Here is a 23887-nt window from a genome sequence, read left to right as displayed (position 1 = left end):
CATCCCAGCAGGGAACAGCCCAGGGAGGCCTTTCCCAAAGGCTCAGCTTGCTCCTGGCTCATGCTCCAGCTTTGTCCCCATGCTCACTCAGCTCCTGACACCAAGAGTGAACTCAGGGGGAGGTCAGGGGGGTGTCCATTGGTGGGGAGGAGGCAGAACGGGACCCTGAGACCACTGCTTGGTGCCTGAGCTGCCCCAGGCACTCAGAGCACCCCCACATCCCCCCTGGTGTGGCTTCTCTGGTGTGTAATAGAGGTTGAGCACAAGCTGCAAACTCTTTCCTCAGAGGATGGGCACTGGGTGAAATCTCTCTGCTTCTGATCTCTCATCATTTCCTCCCATCCTGGAGATTCAAGTTCCTGCTTTGGAGATCTGTAACCAGTGGGAAGGAAAACTTGGAAATCCACTGGAAACACAGGACCCAAGACCCCTCCTCTAGACTGGTTTAACCCACACTGGGAGGTGCTGGCTGTGGGGAGTGCTGGCCAGAGGAGCATCAACAACAGGGAGCATCCTCACCCCAACCCCTGAGGAGAGGGTGGGCAGGGTGTGCCTGGATCCAGCCTGCTCCCCAAGGTTGGCGAGGCACCCCATGCCAGCAAGACCATGGGCTTGTGAGGGGCCATGGGGCTATCAGACCAGTGGACAGAGTGGCTGGCAGAGGGTCTGGATGCCACCTCGCCCCTGACTACAGAGGAGGGACCAGGCTTTTCACCACACGGGAAAAGATTATTTTTGCACTGCCTCCCAACAGAACTAACATAAATAACATAAATGGCTTAAATGGCTGCAGTGCTCAGGGAACAGGCCCTTCTGGAGCTCAGCTGCAAACAGGGAGGGGAAAGCCCAGGGGAGTTTTCAGTAACTAGCAAGGAGAGCTATTAAAGTGTTTTACTGACTCATTAATACAATCTAATCTCTGTGTACATCTAAAAAAAAAAAAAACAAACCCCAAAAAACTAACAGAAAACAAAACGGCCTGCTGGTGTTTTTATTGTAACAGAGGTGGGTGTTTGCTGGCACCAAGGATCCTGCCTACTGTATCTGCTGTTTTTCTTACCTGATACTGGTGTTGAGCAGCCCAAGAGCAGCCCAAGGGCAGCAGCAGGCAGGGCCAGGCAGCGGTGGGGAGAGGCTGCAGAGCGATGCTGTGGACTCTTTCCCACCCATGGGTGCTGTGCACCCCACTGCTGCACTCACGATGGAGATCCCTGAGGTGTTTCCCCAGGGTAGGCTGAGACATGTTGGCTCTGCAAGTGCCTGAGGAAAGCCCAGCGGTGGGTGACCCCTCATCCAGGCATCACAAAAACAGGGGATGGTAGGAAACCTGTGTGGTGTCATCCACACCCCCACCTCCAAGGGCTGGGATTAGGAGGATACTCAGATCTTGGGACTATGGGCAATTTAGGCTCCTGTAAACCAGCCTGAAGTGACCATGCCCAGAGGGTTCCAGCAAAGGCTCTAGGTTTAGAAGAGGAATGGGCTGGGAATTTTGTTTTTTAAGGCTTTCATTGTATTTCACTTTATTTTCTACCTGAACCCAGCAGAAAATGGGGAGATCCTGCTAATTCCATCTGGCTCCAGCATCCATCTCTCCATCTGCAAAACCTCACAGTTCCCAAGCCAGGAGCTGGGATGGATGCTGAGGCCAGGATGGCAGAGCTGGATAAGCCACTTGGGTTTGCTTTGGTGCTTGCATGAACACTGGCTCCAGTGGTTTTAAAGGGACCCACCCAGGAGCCAATCCCAAAAGCCTGAAATCAGAGCTGTGGTTGCTCCCACCCCATGCCAGGCTGGAGAAATCTGTCCTACACCCAGACCCACCCTGCACACCCTGGGTGGGGGAGGCCACAGTAGCCACAATTGCAGCTGCAGAACAAAGGAAGCAAACAGAGACCCCAGCACAGCCAACAGGCCTGGGAAACACCTGTAAAGATCATGGGAAATCTGGGACATGAAGAGTGAAGCTGCTATTTGCAGCTGGAGACATAGTCCAGATGAACACAACATGCCCAGCCTCTCAGAGATCCAGTCTCACCAGCATCCTTGCTCCCAGAAGTTCTCTGGTACTCAGCTGCTTGAAGAGTGACTTCAGGTGTCACCAGCCTGGCGTGAGGAGGGACAGATGCCCAGACACATGGTCTGTGTCCTGCCTATATTGCTGCTGGCAGCCCAAGGGTGTTTTAACCCAGAGCCTCCCCTCTTTCCCTAGAAACCCCCATAAGCTTGGCAAAGCACAGACAGAGCAGCCTGGGAGAAGCGCTACCATTTATTAAGCCAACTATTTTTTGACAAGGGTTATTTTAACAGCACTGGAGGACATACCCCATCTTCTCCTGGGACCCTCAGCCAGTTCATTGCATGCAGGACCAGAAGGGAAGCAGGGGACAGCCAGCCTCAGGGGACACGGTGGCTCCACAGCAGTGACAGAGCTACACAGGGAGCCGCAAGCTGCTGGCAGGTGACAACGAGGCAACAGCTCCGGGGCAGGCAGGGCAGATGGGATGCTCACACAGGGGAACCCAGTCCTAGTTTGCCGGGATTCCCCAAAGTCCTTGGCAGATGCCATCTCTGGGAGGTTTGGATGTTGTCCTGCCCTCCATGTCCATCCAGGGAAGCCCTGAGGATTTGCAGGGAAGGGAGGGTGCTGGGGTGGTTTCCACAGAAGGTGCTGCTCTAGAGACACAAAGCTGAACCTGCTGTGCATTCGACCACCTTCCTGACCACAGCCAGCTCACAGCCCGTGTCCAGAATCAGTCACAGCCTGGTCTTCTCTCTCTTGGCTTCCCACTGACTTCAGGAGATGTTGTCCCCACTCCCACCACCCCAGCAAGGGAAAAGCCAGCCTGCCACCCACGCAGGCAGGGGAACAGCAGCACTGTCACCACAGCAAAGCTGTCACAGCACTCAGATACACCAGTGGGTCATGAAGCCAGGAGTCTCTGGGCTTGTCCAGGCCCCTCTCCTTGAAGCAGGGGGTTGCTGGATGCCCAGGTCCTTCCCTGCATGGTCTGGTGAAGGGAGCAGGTCCTGCTCAAGCTTGCACAGGGCTCCAGCTGCAAGCCATGCTCTACAAGCCAGCAAGGGGTATGCTGGGGGGCATGGGGGGTGGACAGTAAAAAGGCACAGGCAGAAGCCAAGGCTTTTTAAAAGGACAGAGCTGTCTCCAGGGCAGAGTCACTGCAAATCCACCCTGGCAGAGAAGCCTCACGTTTCTGATTACCAGAAGGGGGTAGAGACCTGGCATCATTCACCACACAGATGGAGAATCCCAGCCATGACCCCCATCACACAGCATCAGGGGAAATCATCAGCTTTTCCAAGTCTGCCAGTCCACAAGGCTGCCCATGTGCTGCCACATCCCAGAGCTTCTGAAAGACTTTGTCCCAAGCTGGGGGACAGTGCCGAAAAACTAGGAGAACTGGATCTCCATCTCCCACCCAGTGCTTTGCCCTTCTCATGTAATCACATGGGGAAGGGGAGTCTACACTGCCATCTTTTCTCCATGGGGCATGGACAAAGGCTCCAACAGGGGCAGCTACAGTGACAGCCCTGATCATGCTTCTGATCAGCCTCACAGAGTTGATCCAGGCAGGACTTCACCCTCTGAGAAGGGGGTTTTAGCATCCAACAAGTGGTGTGGGCAAACCTCAGATGCCCCAGGTCAGCTCCACCCTGGATGGACACTGGCCATCCAGTGTCATCCAAGGGGTTGGTGGAGATGAGCCCATCCAACAGGGATGGCCCTGCCCCACAGCTCACACCAAACATGCTGGTGCCACTGAGCTGTGAATGCACTGGAGCATCTCCTGTCCTCTCTGGGCAGACAGTTCAGAAGAAAGGTCGCCAGTTTTTGCAGGCAGGAGGCTGAGAATTAAAGGGGAGAAGACTCCTAGGAGTCCTGCTGCCCCAGGATTCCCCACCAAACCTTCCCTGCTACCAACGTCAAGGACAACAGAGGAGTGACCAGGCACCTGCATGCACCACCCCAGAGCAAAGACATAAATTTACAGGGACCCACCTCATCCTGACTCTCCCAAAAATTCACCACAGGGTGGGCATCCCATCCCTTAGGCTTTCATCACCAAATGCTGATGGTGGGGGGGGGGGTCAGAGGAACAGTGCAACACCACCAAGCCAGCCCATCCCCCCTTCCCAGCCACTCCTACTCTTCCCAGCAGAGACAAGTGAAGCAGAGCAGGCAGTCGGGAGAGCTGGACTGGGAAAGCAAAGCCACAGGCTACAAGAATGTCACATCATCCTGAGACTGGAGCCAGCGCCAGTGGGCATCGTACTCCAGGTGCAGTTTGCTGTTCAGTTTGCAGTTCTCAAAGTCAGCCTCAGATTTCCGAGCCTTCCCACCTGGGTTCCCCTTCCCCAGTTTTTCCTCAGCCCCAGAAGCCAATTTGGTGTCTCTGCCATGTTCCAGAGAGGAGGACTGCTGACCCAGATACCCGTTGGCCACCTGGGGCTCCTTAGCAAACCGGTGATCCTGGGGCAGCACGGGTGGGGAGAGATCCAGTTGGGGCCACTCGTGCTCTGCTTTGCCCTTCTCCTGCTTTGCAGGACCCCTCTCGGGATCAATCCTGACCCAATCCTGCTCCACCCTGACCAGAGCTCTGCCGGGCACAGACGCAGCAGTGGTTTCAGCAGCATTTTGGGAATACTCATCCATGTCATCAGCCAACGTGTCCAGGTAGCTCCCAACAGAGATGCTGTCCAGCCTGTCGTTGGGGTCCTGCAGGCTGTCCCAGCTGCCCCGCCGTGAGGCTGCCTGGCTCTCCACCAGGCTGTACTGACTGCTGGCCAGGCTGCTGCAGTGGCTGGTCAGTGTGCTCCTGTCCTCCAGCAGCCACTTCACTGCCTCAATGCCCTCGTTCACCATCACCAGCTGCTGCAGGATCTTCACATCCACTGCTCGCAGATAAGCCTGGTGGAGAAAAAGAGAAATATTTGGTTTTGAAAGGAGACCGAGGTGACCCTGGTGGCTGAGGTCCCAACACACACTGTCAGAGATGTCACCACAGTGGCCACAGGTCTCCCAAGCTGCTCAATGAACAGCACACCGTGGGGGAACAGCCTGCAGGAAACCATCCCAAGAGATGCTGTCCAAGATCTGGGGACACAACCATTGGGTACAAACAACTTATGGCACCCACCAGCTACCAACACCCTTGGGGAAATAAATCCAGGGCACTTATGTCACTGTCCTCTGTGGGGACAGGAGTAAGCAAGGAAATGGAGGCACTGGGTGCAGATCTGAGCTCAGAGCATCATCCCCCAAGCTCTGGAAGGCAGCTGGTAGGGCACGAGGAACCAGGCAGGAATGCACTGGGACAAGGCTCAGATGTGGCTGGACCAACAGCACCTCCCTCGACTGTTTTGGCCTGGCCCCTTTCCTCCTTCTAGGTTCTGATCCAAGCCTGGTCTCAATGTGACACAGCAGGATTTGGAGCCTGAGACCCAAATCACTCACTAGAAGCAGGAGGAAGTTGCAGGGGAACACGGATTGTGGATCACACTGCCTGCCTCTCCAGCTCCTGCCCCTCCCAGCCAGGGGAAGCTCTTTGCAAAAACTTCAGCTGCTGCAGAAACATCTGTTTTCCTAACGGAAAGCCCCGCATGCCAAGACATTCCTGTCTGTGTGATACTGGCCGCCGAAAGCCACTGGATTTCCCCTGCACAGGATGCAAATATTTTGCCAGGAAAGGGAATAAGTCAGCAGCAGTGGGGGGAGAGGCAGAGAAACCCATCGTGGGACAGGTACAGGCAGCCTGGGATGCTGCAGATACCCATGTTTCACAAACACACCCCAGCACCAGCAAGCTGAGATGGAAATCCACAGGGTCCCAGCCCCCTGGGATCATCTGTAAGCACAGCTCCTGGTCCCCAGCATCCGGTGTCCTCAGAGCCCCCCACCAGCCCATGGGTCTCTTGGGACTCCAGTCTCCAGTCCCACAGCAAGCAGAGCAACAAAAGAATCCAAGCAAGGAGCCTGGGAAAACTCCAGCCAGGATTTCAGCACATGACACCCCTCAGTCTAGAGGACATTAAAAAAAGAAAAAAAAAAAGAGCAAAGATTTGTAGAGATTCAGACACCAACCCCCAGCCCCTCCCCATGCTCCTCAAGCTGGATTTAAATAAAAAATAGCAGCCATGTGCCTGGACTGGGGCAGGAGCCAGCTTCGAAGTGCAGAAACTTCCTTTCTAGGCAAGATATTTCAGAAACTGCCTACAATGGACTTTTCTGCATGCACTGCAAAAGCATCTGGCCTTGGCAAAGAGAAGACGTGGGAGGAGGAAGGCTGGAAACCCCTGGTGGGGTGTTCCCCGCTTTTCTCTGCCTTGTGCAACTGTGGCTATCAGAGATACCAGGGAAGATACCTCAGTTCCCCAAAAGCTGAGGGTAGGGAAATCCTCCCAGCTTTCCATCATTTAGGAAAGAGGTTGCCATTGATTTGCTGCTACTTCAGACCAGCCTGACCCTGCCTTGCACTTCAAGAAATCCTCTCTCCAGCAAGGCAAGGACAGTGCAGGAGGAGTCCAAGTTCCAGCTGCTCTATGTATTCCTCCAGATGCAGTGGTGGGTGCCCCAGCATCAACCCCCTACCCCCAAAGCCCTCCCAATGCTCTGCACATGGCACCCACTGGCATCTGGACCTGGGATGGCAGCAGTATCCAGAGGGGAGGAAGGGAACAGTGATCTTGGATGTGTGGCACAGGATGGATGAGACCTACCTGGACCCCTACTCTAGGATGTGACACCCTGTCCTGCTCCACACCTCAGTTCCCCATGCACATCCTGCAAAGCTCTCCTCCCCCTCAATCCACAAATGTCCCACCCTCTTTCCAAGGGGACCTATGAGCCAGCAGAGCTGGGGGGACCCTCATGCTCCTCCCCATGCTCTCTGGGTCAGGAAGAGGTGGGGAGAGCCTCTCCTAGGGTGATACAGCCCTGCTCCCCTCCCCAGCACTGAGAAACCCATAGGCACCATCTCCCTCTGAGACATCCAGCCCCAGGGATCAAACATCATCCTCAGACCAGGAGGCCAGAGTGGGAATTTATTGTTTTCTCCTCCCACTGCCCCCTCCTAGGCCAACTTCTCCTCTGAGCACTGGGTTTGCTGCTCTTCACTGCTGGAAGTGGGATTTCAGCTCCTGTTTGTGGGCATGAGGAGACAGGGGCAACTCCCTGTGGGGTTTTGGGCAGTCGGGTGCCATTCCTTTGGTGCAAGGTGACCCCGTTTCTTCACCACAGGAAAAAGAGCCAGGGCAGAGAAAGGAAAAGCCTCTTGTGAACCGAGGTTACCAAAGCCAGGCCTTGCAGACCCTGAGCTGAGGGTGGCTGCTGCTTCCTCCTCCTCTTCCTCCTCCTCCTTTTCCTCCTGGAGCAGCCCAGGGCCCAGACCTTTCTCCTGCGGTCAGAGTGCAGCCCCAGAGGGAGGATCCAAGCTTTGGCACCCATAGGGAATATTGACCCGGGAAAAGCACGGGTGCAGAGGGATCAGGCTGGGGGGTTCCCTGGGGGCTGGTAGGGATGTGGGTGTATGGAAACTGTTTCCCGATGAACCCGGTGGTGTGTGTGTGTGTGTGTGCGTGGGAGAGTCCCTTCCCCCAGCAGCACTTGAACCCATTGCCCAATCTCGCCACGTTTCCCCGAGGCGCAGGCACCGCCGGGATTTGCTCGTGCCATGGGAAGGAGGAGGCGAGGAAGCTGCCACCGGCACTCCCACGGTCCCTGGGAAAGGCTGCCAGAGGAGACCAACGCTTTACTAGCCACCGGAGAAGCCACAACCATCAAGCAACCCCTCCCTGGGAAAGCTTGTGCCTTGTCACCCAGGTGGTGACACCCGTGGAGTGGGGGAGAGGAGGGGGAGAAAGCAGGACCGGACCCGACACGGTGCCCTTGGGGAAGGTCCCTGCCCTAAATCCTCATCTCCGGGACATGCCCGGTCCCCTCTAGAACCAGGGCTGGGAGGAGAGTGGAACAGAGGGATCCGTAGGACCCCGGGTGGGGATGCTGCGTGGGCCGGGGTGGGTGGGGAGGACAGAGAAAAGCCGGAAAGGGGGGAGTGTACGAGCTGGGGGCTGTTAACCCAGAAAGGGGGAGACCAAAAGGGGGCGAGTGCCCAAAAACGCAGAGAGGGCGCAGGGGGCTGTTCGGGGGCTGCTCCCGGGGGGGCGGCAGCCCGGTACCCCCGGCGGTGGAATTAGTGACCCCGGAGGCAGGCAGTCACCCCGGGAGGTGCAGTTACCGGCGGTGATGCGGTTACCCCGAGGGGTCCGGCAGTGACCGGGGGGCGGCAGGCGGTCACCGGGGCGGAGGGGGCAATGACCGCGGGGGTGGCAGACACTCACCAGCTCCAGGCGGAGCACCCGGAGGCGTTCGGCGAGCGGCGGGCGAGCGCCGCGGGCCGGTGCGGGCGGTGCGGGGGGAGCGACGGTCCCGGTGGCGATCCCGGTGGCGGTCCCGCTGTCGGCCCGCAACCCCCGCAGCAGCCCGGCGGGCGGCCGCCGCCCCACCTTGCCGGCCAGCTCCCGCAGCTCGGCGGGCAGTGCCTCCCCGCCGCCCTCCATGCGGGTGGGTCGGCGGTGGCGGTGGCCGCGCTGTCACCGCGCTGCGAGCCCCGGCCCCGCCCCGCCCCTCCCGCCGGCCCCGCCCCTCCCGCCTCCACCTGCCCGCCCGCCGCCGCGCACCACCGAATTCCGCCGGGCCGGGCAGAGCGCCGCTCGGGGGAGAGGGGGGCGGGGCTAACGCTGGCCACGCCTCCGCGGCGTCTCTGCGGCGCCGGAAGCGGCGAGGTCCCGCTGGCGCTGGGCGGACCGGACCGGAGCGGCCCTGACCGGGACCGGCCCCGCACCGCCCCGCCTCAGCCGCCCCGCCCAGACCGTGAGTAGCGCGGCCGGCAGTCGCCCTCCGGCCCTGCCTCCCGCTCCCCCGCCCCGGGCTCTCGGCGGTGCCCCAGCTCCCGCCCTCCGCCGCCTCTCCTTGCTGCCCCGGGGCTCCCGCATCGCCTCGGTCCCCTCCGCCAGCCCTCCCCGCAGCCCTGGGTCCTCGCATTCTCCAAGTGCCCGGGGTGATCTCCCTCTTTCTCCCGACGGCACCACCGAGGTCCCGCACCCCTTCCCCCGCGGGCCCTGGGTGCCCCCCGCCTCCTCTCCCCCCTCTGCCTGGGCCCACGGGGCTCCAGCCAAGATCCTGGGTGCTCCGGGCACCACCCCGGGTGGGTGTTGTGTGGAGCCCGGCCACAGCTCCTCTGCCCAGGGCTCTTCTGCAGGGCCAGGGTCCAGCTCTGGTCTCCACATCCAGCCCTGCTGCTGCTGCAGGTGGGGGGGGTTCTGCTCCCCACCAGGGACCCCGTGGGCTGATTTGCCCAGTGATGGCCCCTCCATAACGCCTGCCAGCCCAGGGCCTGTCACCAGCCAGAGCCTCTTGGCCACTTCTCTTTTCTAGAGGGTGTGGGAGTGGGCCCAGCACACTGCAGCAGTCTGGCTGAGGGGTTGGTCTGGAGCAGGGGTCCTCACTGGCCTGTGGGGTCAAGAGCTTCCCCTTGTCCTGCTTAGAGACTTCCAGCAAAGCCTGGACTTGTGGATTGCTCTCTGTGGGGCTGGGGGTGCTGTCAGGCCAGGAGGCTCCACAGAGCTTCTGCTTGTGGCACATGAGTGTCATTCATGGCCACTGCTTGTGGCACATGGGTGACATTGGTTGCCACCGTGTCTTTGCTTGGGGAGAGCATTTGAAGGTGCTCAGCTTTCTCACCACATACCCATCCTGTCCTGGCAGGGAGCCCCGATGGACACAAAAGCAGAGCAGGGCACATCCTGACCCCATGTGGCTGTCCCCATGACTATGGACGAGTGGAAACCCAACCCTGCCATCAAACCCCACAAGAAGAGGAGTTGGTACCTTGCCTGGAAGTACAAACTGATGAACCAGCGTGCCCTGAGGAAGCTGTGCCAGGTGAGTCACCCCCAGCCCTGGGGTGGATTAGGGAGGATAATCTGTGGGGTTTGCTGGCTCATGGAGCAGCTGCGTGGGCAGAGGTGGGTCTGTTGGCAGACCTGGGTGACCCAGCAGGCTGCAGATTGCATGACTTGTCCCCCAAAATGCTACATTGTGCCTCTGTGTGGAAGGGTCTGCCATGTCTAGCAGTTTCCTCCAGCTGCAAATGGACCTGCTGAGTGACTATGGCAGGAGTTACAATTATCCAGACATCTTTGAAAGCTGGAAACCTGACTGATTCTTCCCTTCCTGGCTCTGGACTCATGCTGAGTTCAGCAGGGCTCAGCCTGCAGTGGGAAACCACCCCTACCCCATTTGCTTTGCAGATGAAACCTGGTATAATGCAGAACAGGTGGACAGAGAAAATAGGGCTTAGTAGTGGGATCTCCTGCCCTGGAGGCAGCTGGTGTCTGGGAAAGCCACAGGCTTGGTTGCTTGTGCTGCAAGGCAGCTAATCCTTGGTGGAGGCAGTGTCTGGGGGGGGTGTCTGAGGGCACAAGGGCAGTAAGGGGTTTGCCCCATGGCAGGGAGCTCTTCTCTCACTGATAGTGTCTGGATTGTGTCTGTAATCCAAAGCTTTTCCTCACTGTGTGACTGTCCAGGGCAGCATCTGGGCTCTGCTAGAGCTGTTCCTCAGTCCCAGAGCAGGACTCTGGGGTGGCTGCTGGGCAGGGTCTTGGTCCTCATGCAGAGCCCTCCAGCAACCATGTGCTGCTGTTGCCTCTCCAGCACGAAGCAGCACCTGGGCCTAGGCTTACAGAGCTCCCTGGGTCAAGTAAAGGGACACAGCTTCACTGAGGCCTTGTCTTTCAGGCCAGGCCATCCTGCATCCCTACCCAGCACTGCAGCTCTAATGCCATCTTCTTGGCCATGGCCAGACAAGCACTTGCAGCTCATAGTTGCAGGAAGATGATTTCCCAGCATGGGTTGTTGGTGTTCCAAGGTTTCCTGTGTGGCTCTGTCACCCTTTTAGCATTTAGGAGTAGTTTCTGTTTTATGCTGGGTCCAAATACCAGGAAAAAGACTGAAATTGGGGAAGATAAAAACAAGATGCATTTTAATAGAGGTGCTTGTAAAAAATCTGTGGTCTTTTCTGCCCCCTTCCTTGTTCTTGGGCCATAGGAAATGGTGATGCTTGTGTTGAGGATTCACATGGACTGCTCCATGGCTTCTGGACCTTCCCAAAGCAGGCATGGGCATAGGTTGCCTTGGTTTGCTGCAGACAGGGAAGCTGTTGTGGGCTGTTCTCTGCAGCCTGTAGCACAGTGTGATTTCCTGAAGCAAGACCTGAGCTCCTTGCTTTTGCCTTGCTTGAGTCACACAGCATCTCCTCTCCCTCTGAATACCCTGGGTATGTCCTCAGGTGGCAGAGGGAAACAAGAGATGCTGTGGGAGAGGCAGAGGTTAAGTTTACCCAGGGAGTTGTAACTCTGAAGAGCCAAAGTCTGCATGCCAAGCCCCTCAACCTTGATGCAGTATTTTAGCAGCAATCTGCTCACCAGTCTGGAAGCAGGGACGTGTTGGTAGCGGATTAATTCTCATGTATCAAGACTTCAGTGCTCTCCAGATCATGAGAGCATTTCACCCTAAAAGTTGGTCAGCCATGTTTCTATTTGCCTTTTCCCAGAAGAAAACAGAGAAAATGGCAGATGCTTTTGCTCCCTTGCAAGATCTCCTTGGGGTGCCCTGCAGCCTCTGCCAAGGAGAGGGCCTGATGGTGTGGTTGTTACATACAAGTTGGTAAAACAAAGCAGCTTGTGTTGCAGACAGGTGCTGTCCTCTTTCTGCTTGTGACTGTGATTGTGAACATCAAGCTGATCTTGGACACCAGGAGAGCTGCTTATGAGGAGGAAGAGGAGTCTGCACAGGACTATGGTGAGAGGCAGTGCTCTTTTTTGTGAGCAAGGAAACAGGAGGGAGGGAAGCGATTTCTTTAAGTCAGTGCAAACTTGTGACCAGCCGCAGCACAAAGGGCAGATCTGTGCACATGCATTTAATAAAAGTGAAGAGAAAAAGCTGCTCCTATTCCTGACCTGTATACTCAAGGTTTTAACACGTTTCGCTGCAGAGGTCTGATTGGTGATAGCAGGGGCCAGACCTGTTGCCATTTTGGGTTTCCTTCACCAGAGATTCTGACTTATGGTTTGTTAGGCTGGGATGCCTGGTGGGCCTGACCTCCTGGAGGCTTAGCTGAGGTAGCACCAAGCAAGGACAAGTCAGAGATGCCTTGGCTGGGTGAAACTGGGTTTTTCTGCCCTGTAGATGATGAGCTGCTGAATGTGGAGGTTCCCAGGCACCCTGTCAGCAACAAGAAGGTCTTGGATGTGGAGGTGTACTCCAGCAGGTCAAAGGTCTACGTGGCTGTGGATGGGACAACAGTAAGTGATGGGTGCTGACTGACCCTACGAGCAGAGAATGGGTGGAACTGAATGAGTGAAGCCTCAAAAATGGGTGGAGAGATCAGTTCTGCAAGGAGGTCAAGAGTGGGTCCCCCTTCTGCCTGCAGGACTGTGGGGGTGTTCTCGTGTTGTCTTCTACTCTGGCATCCATCACTGCTATGAGCAAAGCCCAAATGTCACAGGAGAGATTTGCCTGAGGGCTCAGATGAATGGGCAGGGAATAAGAGTCTTGGTGTGTGGCTCTCATCTCTTCTCTACTTGCAGGTCCTGGAAGATGAGGCTCGTGAGCAGGGAAGAGGGATCCATGTCATTGTTTTAAATCAGGCTACGGTAAAGCATTCTTCCATGCCTGCATTTTCTTTCTTGCTGGGCAACATTTGTCCTTGTTTAACTGTTGAGTGGATGAGGGACAGGTCAACCAGGAGAGAAGTTCCCAAATTCTTGTTTGCCTGTAGTTCCCATACCACAACATGGTCACAAAGAGGGTCCATGCAGTATTTCTCTTATGCTTGATTAGCTGTCCTTGGGGAGCACTCAGAGAGGAGTTGTGAGACTGGGGAATGCTGCACAGACCTCTGTGCACTTCATGTCATGCGTGAAGGCCCAAGGGCTGAATTTGCCTGGGGCCTAACTCCCTAGCATGCCAGGGAAATAACTCACCATGTTGCTCAGGCTTCCAGGTCAGATTTCCATAATTCTGCATGTCCTCTCTGCATAGCATTTAAAATGCATCTGACGTTTGAATGCCCACAGGGTCACGTGATGGCCAAGAGGGTGTTTGACACCTATTCTCCCCATGAAGATGAAGCCATGGTGCTTTTCCTCAATATGGTTGCCCGGGGCAGGATCCTGATCTTCACCATTAAGGTATGTGACCTTAGTGTCAAAAGAAAACATCACCTTGAGTCAGGCTGCCCCAGAGCTCTTCTGAGCAGCTGCCTCCTGAATGCCATCAGACATTCCCAGGGCTAAATGTCACATCCTCAGTAGGCTGTGCCTCTCTGGCTGCATCACCTCCCTTGTCTTTTCACTCCCCCTTGTTACTACAGATATTGCTGTGTGCCCAACAGGACAGGAGAGCAAAAAGCAGATGTGTCAGAGCTTGCAGCCATAAATGAGTTTGGGTAGAAAATGGATATGAGGATGCATAAGGATGTGGTGGTACCCATCTGGCTCCCAGCTCCAGGCTTTGACAGCGGATACGGGGTGGGAAATGTGTACTGTGCTCTATGCTGTGTGAGCAGTACTGTGCTTCAGGGTTTCAGGTTTAGCTGTGTGAAGCATTGAATGCAAGGCCCTGCTTGAGAACAATTTGATCTGGAGGAAACAGGAGACTGTGACTCCTCTGACCTCCCTGTGGTCCACCAGCAGGCTTAGTGGCACAGAGGCCTTAGGAGCCCTCTCTTGAAGATTTCTGGCTCAGCAGGTTCAAGGGTAGTACAGGGCCCTGTGCCTCCTAGGTATTGATGGGAGTCTTGCCTTGTCTGCATCAGGAGCTAGACCTCAGCTACAGAGTTGTGTTTTGTTTCAGGATGAAGGTTCTTTTCACCTCAAGGACACGGCCAAGAATGTCTTGAAAAGCCTGGGAAGCCAAGTTGCACCATTTCTGAGCTGGAGAGACATGTGGACATTTGTAGGGAAGAAGGGAGGTGAGTCTAGCACAGGCCAGGAGGGGGTTCATGGCTTCTTTTGGGGGGAAAAGCCGGTTGATGACAAACCCTTCTGGGTGAGCAGGGAGCAAGTCACAGGGAGTGACAGCTCTGCTCCTGGGAGTGAGGGAAGGGGATGGTTGGCAAAGCATGGCCCTTCAGCAGCTCACTGGAGGCCAATGGGATGAGGTGCCAAGCTGCCACCCTGAGCTACAGCCCTGGGTCATGCCTTAACACGACAGGGATGGGCCCTTCCAGACAGTCCTGACCCTGTGTCCCTGCTCCAGGGGAAGTATACGGGGAGAAGCATGCCAAGTCACCTGCCCTCTCAACCTGGGGTGACCCTGTACTGCTGAAGACAGAGGTTCATCTGACATCTGTGGAAGGTAGGAAGTGCTCTGCAGTGGCAGGTATCTCTGGGAGGTGTCTGCCTCCTGCTCTTCGTGGTTTTGAGACAAAGCTGTGGGTCTGTTAGCAACATCCTAGGATGGATTTAAGGCTGTTTGAGATGGGGATAGTAACTTTTAAAATGGGACCAGCTTCCTTATTCCCATGGCAATTCCAGGCATAATTGTTGAGAAAGGTAAGAGTGTCACCTCTCCAGACCAGGCCTGGTCCAATCTTTTCCAACTGTTGGCTTTGAACATGGCCCATTGCTGCTCAGACAGGCCATGTGATGGGAATACCTCCTGTGGTTACATCCTGCATTCAGAAGTGTTACTTGGTGATGGCTGAGCCCAGTGAGAGTCACTCATATGGCAGTGCAGCCTGGAGCACTCAGGGTGAGGCCCTGGGGATGAGCACTCCGTTTTTCCTCCTTGGTGCCTCCAGATGCTGAGTGCCATTGGCCTGACACGGAGCTGAACCGCCGCCGGAAGAGGTTCTGCAGCAAAGTAGAAGGTTATGGCAGTGTCTGCAGCTGCAAAGACCCCACACCCATTGAGTTCAACCCTGATCCCGTGAGTGCAAGGGCAGAGGATTTGGGGCAGGCTCCAGGAGGGAGGGTGTGGCTGGACCCAGGTGTATTTGGAGCTCAGATGCAGAGCCCTCTCCTTAAGCACCAGTTTTTAACCCTTGCAAAGGTGCTGTGAATACACTTGGCCAGGACTTGCTGCAGAAGAGGAGTTCCCTTACCCTATACTTGCCATGGCTACCAGGTTACCTCAACCTCAGCTTGAGCAGCAGAGCCTGTACGTTTGGAGACAGAGCAGTTAGAGAATCATAGCATTGTTTTGTATGCAAAAGGCCTCTAGGAGAGTCCTACCATTAATCTGGCATTGCCAGGTCCATGGTGACCTTTGGGCTGTCCTTGGTGCAGTGGGTAAAAGTTTGGTTTGGGAGCTGGGTCTGAAGTGGGATGGAGCAGGGAAGCTGGCAGTGTTTCCAGAAGTGTTAAATGGAATCCTGGTTGGTCCCGAGCCATGGGGTAGGACTGTGCAACTCTGCTGTTTAACAGCAGGACTGATCCTAACCTCATGGATCCTGCTCTCAATGGCATGGCTCCCTCAACCCCAATTACATGTTTTTCTCTTCCAGCTCAAAGACAATAAAGTCTTTGATGTGCCTGTAGCTGTCATTGCAGGGAACCGCCCCAACTACCTGTACAGGTGAGCACTTCCAGGGGACATGGCTTCTCTTCTCTATGCCCAAGACCAAGCATGGCCCAAGCCCTCTTCTTCCAGCTGCTGGCAGGATCCAGCCTCCACCCGGGGTTGCACGGGCAGTGTGGGTAGAGGTGCTCAGACAGATCCTGGGAAGGGGAAAAGTTCAGGGGTAGTAGGTCCTGCTCCCCCGCTGTGCACTGTCTCCCCCACCTCAGGGGATCTGTACCCCTCTGCTGAAGGGCCTGGGCTCACTGGGGCTGTGCTGCACTCAGGTCCCTCCATCTCTGCCCCCAGGATGCTGCGCTCCTTGCTGTCGGCTCAGGGTGTCAACCCGCAGATGATCACGGTCTTCATCGATGGCTACTATGAGGTGAGAGCACCCCTTGAGGTCCCTGTAACCAGGTCCTTGGCACCTCAGCCAAGAGGATTGGTCCTGGCCTGGTGCTTGGTGGGCTGTGAACCTCTTCACCCTTCTGCTAGGGGTCACCTGCTTTTTCCCCACTGCTACGCTGTCAATCAGCTTAGCTGAGCTGTGGGTCTGGATAAAGCTGCCTTGGCCCTCTCCAAAGCTCAGATTTTCCATCCTCACATCAGAAAGAGGGTGGTGTGCAGGAGTGAGGTGGTGCTGCTGGGCTCTGACAGTTTCTTTTTCTTGCTCGATAGCTTTGAGCAGGGTCTGGGTGTAATGGTGCCTGTCCACTTCCTTGCATAAAGTGGAACAAATCAGTCCAGCTGTGTCTGTCCAGCCCCACTCTTCAGTAAGAGGTAGACAGACCCAAAATGGTCTGTTTTCACAAGGCTCGTGAAAGCTGAGGCCAGGCAGAGCACTTGCTAACCCCCATCTCTGCAGCAGCCCGTGAGGTATAGTCTGGTTGCCTTGTAAAGAGAACAGGATCATTCCCTTGCAGGACCCTCGTACCACTGCCAGGCTGTGGGGCTGGGGAGCTGGTTTGTTTATGCAGGCTCTTACTGCAGCAGTGGTTAAAGATAGCAGCATCCATTGCCATGGCAACTAGAGCAGCATCCCTCAGCTATGAGGGGGCACCCTGGATGCTTGTGCTGCCATGGTGGATACCAGGGAAAGGGGGAACAGTTGGTGCAATGGGAGCTCCTCTCTTTTGTAGCTAGGAGGTGGGATGGACAGTAAGGGGATGGAGAAGCCCTTGGTTGGGCCTTCTTTGGGTAAAGATGTGTCAGCCCAAATGTGGATTCTTTCTTCCCCCAGGGCAGGTGTGCTTGGGCAGAGAGGTCCCTTTCTTGGCAACTGTGAGAAAAAATGAAGTTGAGTGTGGTTTCAACTTAAAGCAGCTTATAAGGATTCCTGGCTGTACCTGTCTTCTTTCCCCACTGTCCGTGGGAGACTGGGAATTCTGGGTGTCTCAGATATTTGTGGATACAACTTTGAGTCTGCACACCAGTAGGGCTAACAGAAACTTCTGGCAAAGCTTAAAGGCTGAAGGGCCAGGAGGGTTTGGCGAGCTCCTTGCTGCAGAGTTTACAGTACAGCAGAATTTTGAGCCTTGCTTGCCCCCAAAAGGACAGCCAAGTGCAGGGGATCCCATAGGCATATTGTTGTTGTCCCAGGGGGCCAACGCTGGCAGAAGCTGAGGAGAATGTATCCAGGCCCACACATTTGATGACCTTTGTATCTTTTTGTTCCAGGAGCCCATGGATGTTGTGGAGCTGTTTGGCCTCTCAGGAATCCAGCATACCCCCATCAGCATTAAAAATGCCAGAGTTTCCCAGGTGAGAGACCTTTCCCAGATCCTGGGAAAGTTATTTCCTGGGATATGGCATTCAAAGGAGGCAAGGCTAAGCCCTGCATCTGTGCCAGACTACCACTCCCTGTGGTCCAGGGGCACCAACATGTCTTTTCTTGCAGCACTACAAAGCCAGTCTGACTGCAACCTTCAACCTGTTCCCGGTGAGTGAGACCTCTGCCTGTGCCCTGTCTGCCTGCTTGTCTGTGGGAGCAAGGCAGTGCAGGGCTTCCCTGGGATTGTGGCACCTGTGATCCCCACCTCATGGGAGCTGGAGCTGGGCACAGGTGGGAAACACTGCTTCATATCTCTGCTCTTTCTTGGTCCTGTCATCCTGACATCTCTCCTTGCCCTACAGGATGCTAAATTTGCTGTGGTTCTTGAGGAAGACCTTGACATTTCTGTTGACTTCTTCAGGTAAAACCTGAGCTCCTGTTTCAGTGAGGCATTTCCTAGAAGCTCTGTGGCTGCTCAGGAGAGGTCAGATCCCCTGCCATGCTGCAGCTCACCCATCCGAGGCTGAGCAGTCCCCAGACAACAGCTGTAGCAGAGCTCTGCCTGCAAAGAGTCTTGAGTCGCCTGTCCTGACACTCAGTGCAGGATGACTTTGAGGTCTGGGATCTCTTCCTAGTTTGCTTCTTGTGGAGGCTGATCCATTCTGTACAGACACAGTTGTGACTGTCTCATGGCAAGAGCACAGGGTAGCATCTACCAGGGCTCCAGTCCTTTCATAAGGAGGAGGGACTCTGATAGAACAGGAGGCAATATTGTCCCCTACCCATGGTGGCATACAGCTTAGCTAGTTTGTGTGCCCCTCCCCTCATCTCATGCCAACAATCAGGCAGCTCAGTGCAAGAGATGGGTTAGACAGTCCCATAAGCTGGGGGTGGCTTGTCACTTTTTGGCGAATTTGCCTTGGTTTGGCTGTGGGAGGAGTGTTTGACCAGAGACTGGGCAACTCTTTCCTCAGCTTTCTGAGCCAGTCAATACACCTTTTGGAGGAAGATGAGAGCCTGTACTGCATCTCTGCTTGGAATGACCAGGTGGGTGAGGGAGATCAGTGGAGCAAGAACACCTCTGTCCTGTGTTGTTCCCCTGTCAGGCTGGGGCCCAAGTTCTGTCTATATAGCAGGGTGTCCCCCCACCATCATCCTGGGTGGGTCTGTCTCCCCAGCCCTGAAATGTTCAGAAGTGTCCCTGCAAACCACTGTCCTGTTCCTGCCCTGTGATTCCCAGTTGCTGTCCCCTGCTCCCTATGCTGGGGGTCTCTGTGGAGAAAGATGCACCCTGTTTTGGCAGGGTAGGGGTGCATTCAGGATGCTGACTGCTCTCCTTAACATCACAGGGCTATGAGCACACAGCTGAGGACCCCTCACTCCTGTACCGTGTGGAGACCATGCCAGGCCTGGGCTGGGTGCTCCGGAAGAGCCTGTACAAGGATGAGCTGGAGCCCAAGTGGCCAACCCCTGAGAAGGTGAGTACCCTAGAAGGGACCTGGTCTCCTACACCCCCATCTGCCCATCAGCAGTCCATGATAATCACCCAGACCCTGTAGATACAGCTCTTGGCGGGACCCTGCCTCTCCCTGAGCTTTCTTTGGGAAGGGTGCCCAAGCAGGAATGGATTTGGGACAGACCTTGAGAACCATAAAACCAGCCACAGAGCTGTCTGGAGCCAGCGTAGGCAGGCTGGGGCCAAAGGGGCTAGAGCTGGTATAGGTATCCAGCAAGGTCCCTGGATGACCACACTACCAACTCATGTTCCCCAAACTTGCATGTGAGTGGCAGTTTTCCCTCCCCAGCTCTGGGATTGGGACATGTGGATGCGGATGCCGGAGCAGCGGAAGGGCCGGGAATGCATCATCCCTGACATCTCACGCTCCTACCACTTCGGCATCGTGGGGCTCAACATGAATGGATACTTCCATGTGAGTGACCTCCCTCAGCCCCCAAGCCCCATTCCTGGTGCTGAGCTCTAACTCGGCCACCTTTCCAGATAGCAGAGGTGCTTGAGGTGACCTCTGAGTGCTGCTGACTCCTGACTGAACCCCATTTTCCTTCCCTTCTCTTTCTTCCTCCCAGGAAGCCTATTTCAAGAAGCACAAGTTCAACACAGTTCCAAATGTCCAGCTTAAAAACGTGGAAAGGTGAGTGCTGGTCTGAATGAGATCTGGATGAAAGAGTTGCTTGACCTGCCCCTTGTCCCCTTGTGCTGGGGACATCTCCCTTCCTCTTCTGGAGCAACAGCCATAACCTCCAGCCCCAGCATTCTGGACACCCCTGGGGAATCCTTGCAGTGTGTTCTGTGAGGCTGGATTCAGCTGCCCTGTGCATCTGGTGGATATGTTGAAGGGTCACATTTTTGCTGCCACATCCTTCAGGCTATGTGGTAGTCCCTGCTTTCCATTCTTTGGTTACAATAGACCTTTTTGTACTACACTGGGGCAATCTTAAGTGAATCCTCTTGGGATGATCCCTGCTTATCAAACAGTGGCTCTGCCCTGATCTCTCCTCTCTTCCTTCTCCAACAGCTTGAGGAAGGATGCCTACGAGACTGAAATTCACCGTCTCCTGGGGTAAGTGCCTGCAGGATGGTTGGAAGACTATGGGCACACTGGGTCAACCAACCAGTCCAGAAGCAAGGAGGGAGCTGGCCCTGGCATCTGCAGCCACCACTTGGCCTGTCTGAAGTGCCCTTCAGTGCGAACAGGAAAGAGGTGATGTCCTCTCTCACTCCCTCTTCTCCTTCCACAGTGAGGCTGAGGTCTTGGACCATAGCAAGAACCCCTGTGAGGACTCCTTTGTGCCTGACACTGAGGGCAAGGTCTATGTCATGTTCATCAGGATGGAGCAGGAAGCAGATTTCACCACCTGGACTCAGCTTGCCAAGGTGAGGCTCTGTCATGGCCCTGCATTGATCTTTGCATCACTGGGTCATCTGGCTTTTGTTCTTGGGTTTGCCCATGACCTCTGGCTCAGCTCAGCATTCTTGCTGCCCTTGGGTGGTATTTAAGCTTTTGGCTACCCAGGACAGAAGCTTGGCTCTGTGGAGATAGTTTTATGATCTCCTTATGTGGGACACCAGGGGCTGAGCTTTTCTGGATGATTCTGTCCTTGGCATGGAGGTGATGGTCAAATCCCCTGTCCTGAGGCAGGGATGGGAACAGGTTCCCCTCTCTTCACTCACTGATGGTCTCTGAGGGGTGCTGCTTGATCAAGATGCTGTTCCCTCTCTGCTGTGTCTCGATGAGAGGCAGCAGGTGAGGCTTTTCCCTTGCCAGTAGACACCTGGTGTCTGTCCCCAGACTCTGATGTCTCTTTTTAACTTCCCCACCATCCTAGTGCCTCCACATCTGGGACCTGGATGTCCGTGGGAACCACAAGGGGCTGTGGCGGCTCTTCCGCAAGAAGAACCATTTCCTTGTGGTGGGGGTCCCTGCCTCCCCCTACTCGTGAGTATCAGGGGCACAGCAACTGGGGTAGTCCCCCATCCTCATGGCACTGTCCCCTGGCCAGGGCACTGTATCATCCCTTTTCTGTCCCAGTCCTGAGGCATACCACCCCCCCTACCACGTCATTGTGGTGAAAGGGGGATGAGATACGTGCCCAGGGCTGGAGGATGTCCCAGTGGGAAGGAGAGTGGGAGTGGGCAGTGCTGCTGGGAGTTGGTTCCTGAAGGAGACCACCACCTCTGCCTGCTCCCATCCAACCTCCTCACTTGCAGGTCCAAGAAGCCCCCATCAGTGACACCAATCTACATGGAGCCTCCCGCCAAGGAGAAGGGGGCAGTGGCAGTGCCAGCAGTTGCTGCAGCAGAGCAGACATGAGACTGGCAGCTGGGAAACGAGGGGGACCAGGAGAAGATGGAGATCTCCATGGTGCAGGAACAGAGGTGGCAGCAGCTCTCAGAGGCTGGTGACTGGACACAGACTCCCATTTCAGGCTGCAAAATGAGACCTGGAGTTCTCTCTCCAGCCCCTTGTTGTGGTCTCCCTCTCCCTTGCACAGGACAGGGTCCTTACCATCCCAGGAACTTTTTTTTTTTTTCTTTTTTTTTTTCTTTTTTTAAACACAGACTCTTTACTAATGCTGCTCCTGTTGTCCCCCTGGCTGGGCAAGGTTGGAAGAAGCAGATGCTCAGTTGGGTGCTGAAGAGGGCCTCAAGAAACACCTCTGCTTCCCATTTTGGTCCTCAAGTCCTGAGAAGGCAGCATTTTGATGTGCAAGTGCTGCAGCTTTTGAGCTGGGTGTTATTTATTAACTCTTGCCTGGCTGGTTCCATCCCCAGTGGTAAAACACAGGGTGAAGAGGGAATTATCCAGCAACTCTTCTATCTCCTGCACAATGGATGCACCATGAAGACTGTATGCTGGGTTGGACCCACCAGCTTTGCTTCTTATGCTGCAGCCACTGATGCAGCCCAGCTGACAGAAGGGAATGCTGCAGAGAAGCTGAACTTGCTGTGGACACATAGGGGACACCCCATGCCCCAGCACGAGTGCAGTCAGATGCCCCTTTCTTTTCCCTGCAGTTCCTGGAGTTGGAAATGACTGTAGATGGCAGTGGACCAGCCTGTGTGCAGCAGCTCAGGCTGTCCTCACCCACCTTCTCTGTGGGGAGCAGCCCGGCTCCTCAAGCTGTGGGAGAGGGTTGTAAGTGCCTTGCAGAGCAAGATGGGAGCAGCCAGAGGGCATCCTCCAAGCTGCAGGGACAGGATGGACTTGGGGTCCTCTGGAGCCAGAGATGCAGCACTCTGGTGTGGTCCTTGCCTGTGGTACTCTACCCTCCTTTCTGGCCAGGTACCCCCAGCTCTTCCTGAGGGCAGAGGGGCTTTGTTCTCCTCAGTATTCCCCCTTATCATGGTACGTTGCTAGCAGGGAAGCTCTGAGCTGAGCTGGGATGGGCAGCCTGGCTGTCCTGCTATGGTGCAGAGGGAGGGGGACCCTATCCCTCCTCCCGTGCCTTAGGAAGGACCCCAGGGCCCCCTCCTGCCCCCAGTCACCCGGTACTAATGCTCCCCCCAGTTGGGGGCAGTCCTGGTTCCCTTGCTCAGTGCACCTTCCTGTCTCATCCATGCAGCAGGAGCTCTGTTCTCTACCCAGATCCCCCAGCTTTGGGCAGAGATGCTAAGCTCTGGCTTGCCTTTTAGAGGAGGATTTGCTGCTCAGTCCTTTCCCTGTGGTCATGGGGGCTCTTCCCCTTCATTTTGTCACTGTGAACTGAGCGTTGGGGTCTACACTACACTAACTTATTTATTTATTGCTTGTGGGAAGGGGAGGATAGCAGGAATGCAGCCTGGAGAGCTGACAGTCCCCAGCCTGCATGGGAGCAGTCACTGGAGGTTTGTATCTTGTCCCTCTGGCTCCATCCTTTGTTCCCCTTCTTCCTCCCTTGTCCAGTGTAGGAAATCTGCTCCCCTTTGGCCAAAATGGGCCCTGTGGGGACGCAGCACAACTCGAGTGTGACCGCAGGGACTCCACTCGTGGTCCCTTGCATGCCTGTCCCAGCAGGAGGGATGGGACAGATGCAGGAGGGAGATCAGAGGGTACAGGGTCACACTCTTGAAATATTGGTACTGGGCTTGGTTTCAGCCTTGCCCCTCTCTGCCATCCCCAGCACTGCCTTTGCTGGCACTCTAGCAGTGGGCAGCTGGGCTTTGCAGGAGGTGAAGCAGGTCCTGACAGCACGATGGGAAAGGGAATTGGTTTCTTCCTGGGGAAAGCAGCTTGTTCCCCTTAGCTTGCTTTGGGAAAACTTCCATGGCTCTCCACAGATTCCCTTTCCTTAGCATCTGTGTCCCCAAGGCCTGTTTTCCCTTCTCCCTGAAACTAAATGCACCCCCTTTCCCTTCTTCTCTGGTGGGGTTCAGGCTTGGCTTCCTGCCCACTCCTCCTGGGGCTGAGAAGGGTGTTCCTACTGACAGGGAATGGTTAAACACGAGTTCCCCATTTTGCTGACTGCCCATCAGTGACCAGAGGGCTTTGGCTCTCACCAACCGTGGGGCTCAACTGGTGGGCTTCAAGCTCCCCCCTCTCTGCACCCCCCATGGGCATGGCCTGCTGGGTGCTGTTCTGTGCAGCAGCCATGGTCAGGCTGGGTGCCTGGGCATCTCCAGGGCTTGCTGCTTTCACAATTGAATTATTTTTTCAAGATTAAACATTGCAAAGCTGTTGAGCCTCGTGTGTTTCATGGCTGGTCTCAGGCATGATCCAGGGCTGTGGGAGTCTCTGGCTGTGGCCACCTGCCTCAGAAGGACAGACCCCTCTTCTCTGTGGCATCTCTGCACTGCAGGGCTAATGGTGGCCCTAGGCATTTGCCCTGCATCTCCCATGCCAGCAGAGGTCCACAGTGCCATTCTGCAGTAGCTGGCACAGGTTTGTGAGCTGTTTTCTTCTCAAGCTTTATCACCTTTATCTTCAGCAACCAATGGAAACTCTGGCCAGCTGCCTGGGCACTTGCTTGCTGTATCCAGC

At 55.6% G+C, this 23887-nt stretch overlaps 2 protein-coding genes across 6 annotated transcripts; one reads left to right on the top strand and one right to left on the bottom strand.

Moving 5' to 3' along the window:
• Window positions 1-2251: 2251 nt before the first annotated feature.
• Window positions 2252-8579, bottom strand: LURAP1 (leucine rich adaptor protein 1). Its single transcript, XM_030454900.1, has 2 exons — window positions 8359-8579; window positions 2252-4930 (listed from the first exon to the last, which is right to left on the bottom strand). Exons 1-2 carry the CDS (start codon window positions 8575-8577, stop codon window positions 4241-4243), a joined length of 909 nt encoding a protein of 302 aa, XP_030310760.1. The 5' UTR covers window positions 8578-8579; the 3' UTR covers window positions 2252-4240.
• POMGNT1 (protein O-linked mannose N-acetylglucosaminyltransferase 1 (beta 1,2-)) lies at window positions 7822-23588 on the top strand. Of its 5 annotated transcripts, none has more exons than XM_030454898.1 (22): window positions 7822-7840; window positions 9785-9961; window positions 11758-11878; window positions 12266-12381; window positions 12667-12732; window positions 13156-13269; window positions 13934-14051; window positions 14339-14437; window positions 14883-15010; window positions 15588-15658; window positions 15950-16025; window positions 17318-17401; window positions 17538-17579; window positions 17774-17832; window positions 18386-18458; window positions 18761-18889; window positions 19217-19342; window positions 19497-19561; window positions 19946-19990; window positions 20169-20304; window positions 20757-20866; window positions 21139-23588. In XM_030454898.1, the coding sequence occupies exons 2-22, from the start codon at window positions 9845-9847 to the stop codon at window positions 21239-21241; spliced, it is 1998 nt and encodes a 665-aa protein (XP_030310758.1). In that variant the 5' UTR covers window positions 7822-7840; window positions 9785-9844; the 3' UTR covers window positions 21242-23588. The 5 variants fall into 5 exon arrangements, with proteins under 5 accessions (XP_030310758.1, XP_030310757.1, XP_030310759.1 ...); XM_030454897.1 differs by lacking the exon at window positions 7822-7840 and adding an exon at window positions 7968-8011; XM_030454899.1 differs by lacking the exon at window positions 7822-7840 and adding an exon at window positions 8811-8890 and having other exon boundaries at window positions 11770-11878.
• The last annotated feature ends 299 nt before the right edge of the window (window positions 23589-23887 follow it).

The sequence above is a fragment of the Calypte anna genome, chromosome 8, assembly GCF_003957555.1.
Source record: "Calypte anna isolate BGI_N300 chromosome 8, bCalAnn1_v1.p, whole genome shotgun sequence".
In the NCBI taxonomy this organism is placed as follows: domain Eukaryota; kingdom Metazoa; phylum Chordata; class Aves; order Apodiformes; family Trochilidae; genus Calypte; species Calypte anna.
This window is presented reverse-complemented; position numbering and strand designations above follow the sequence as displayed.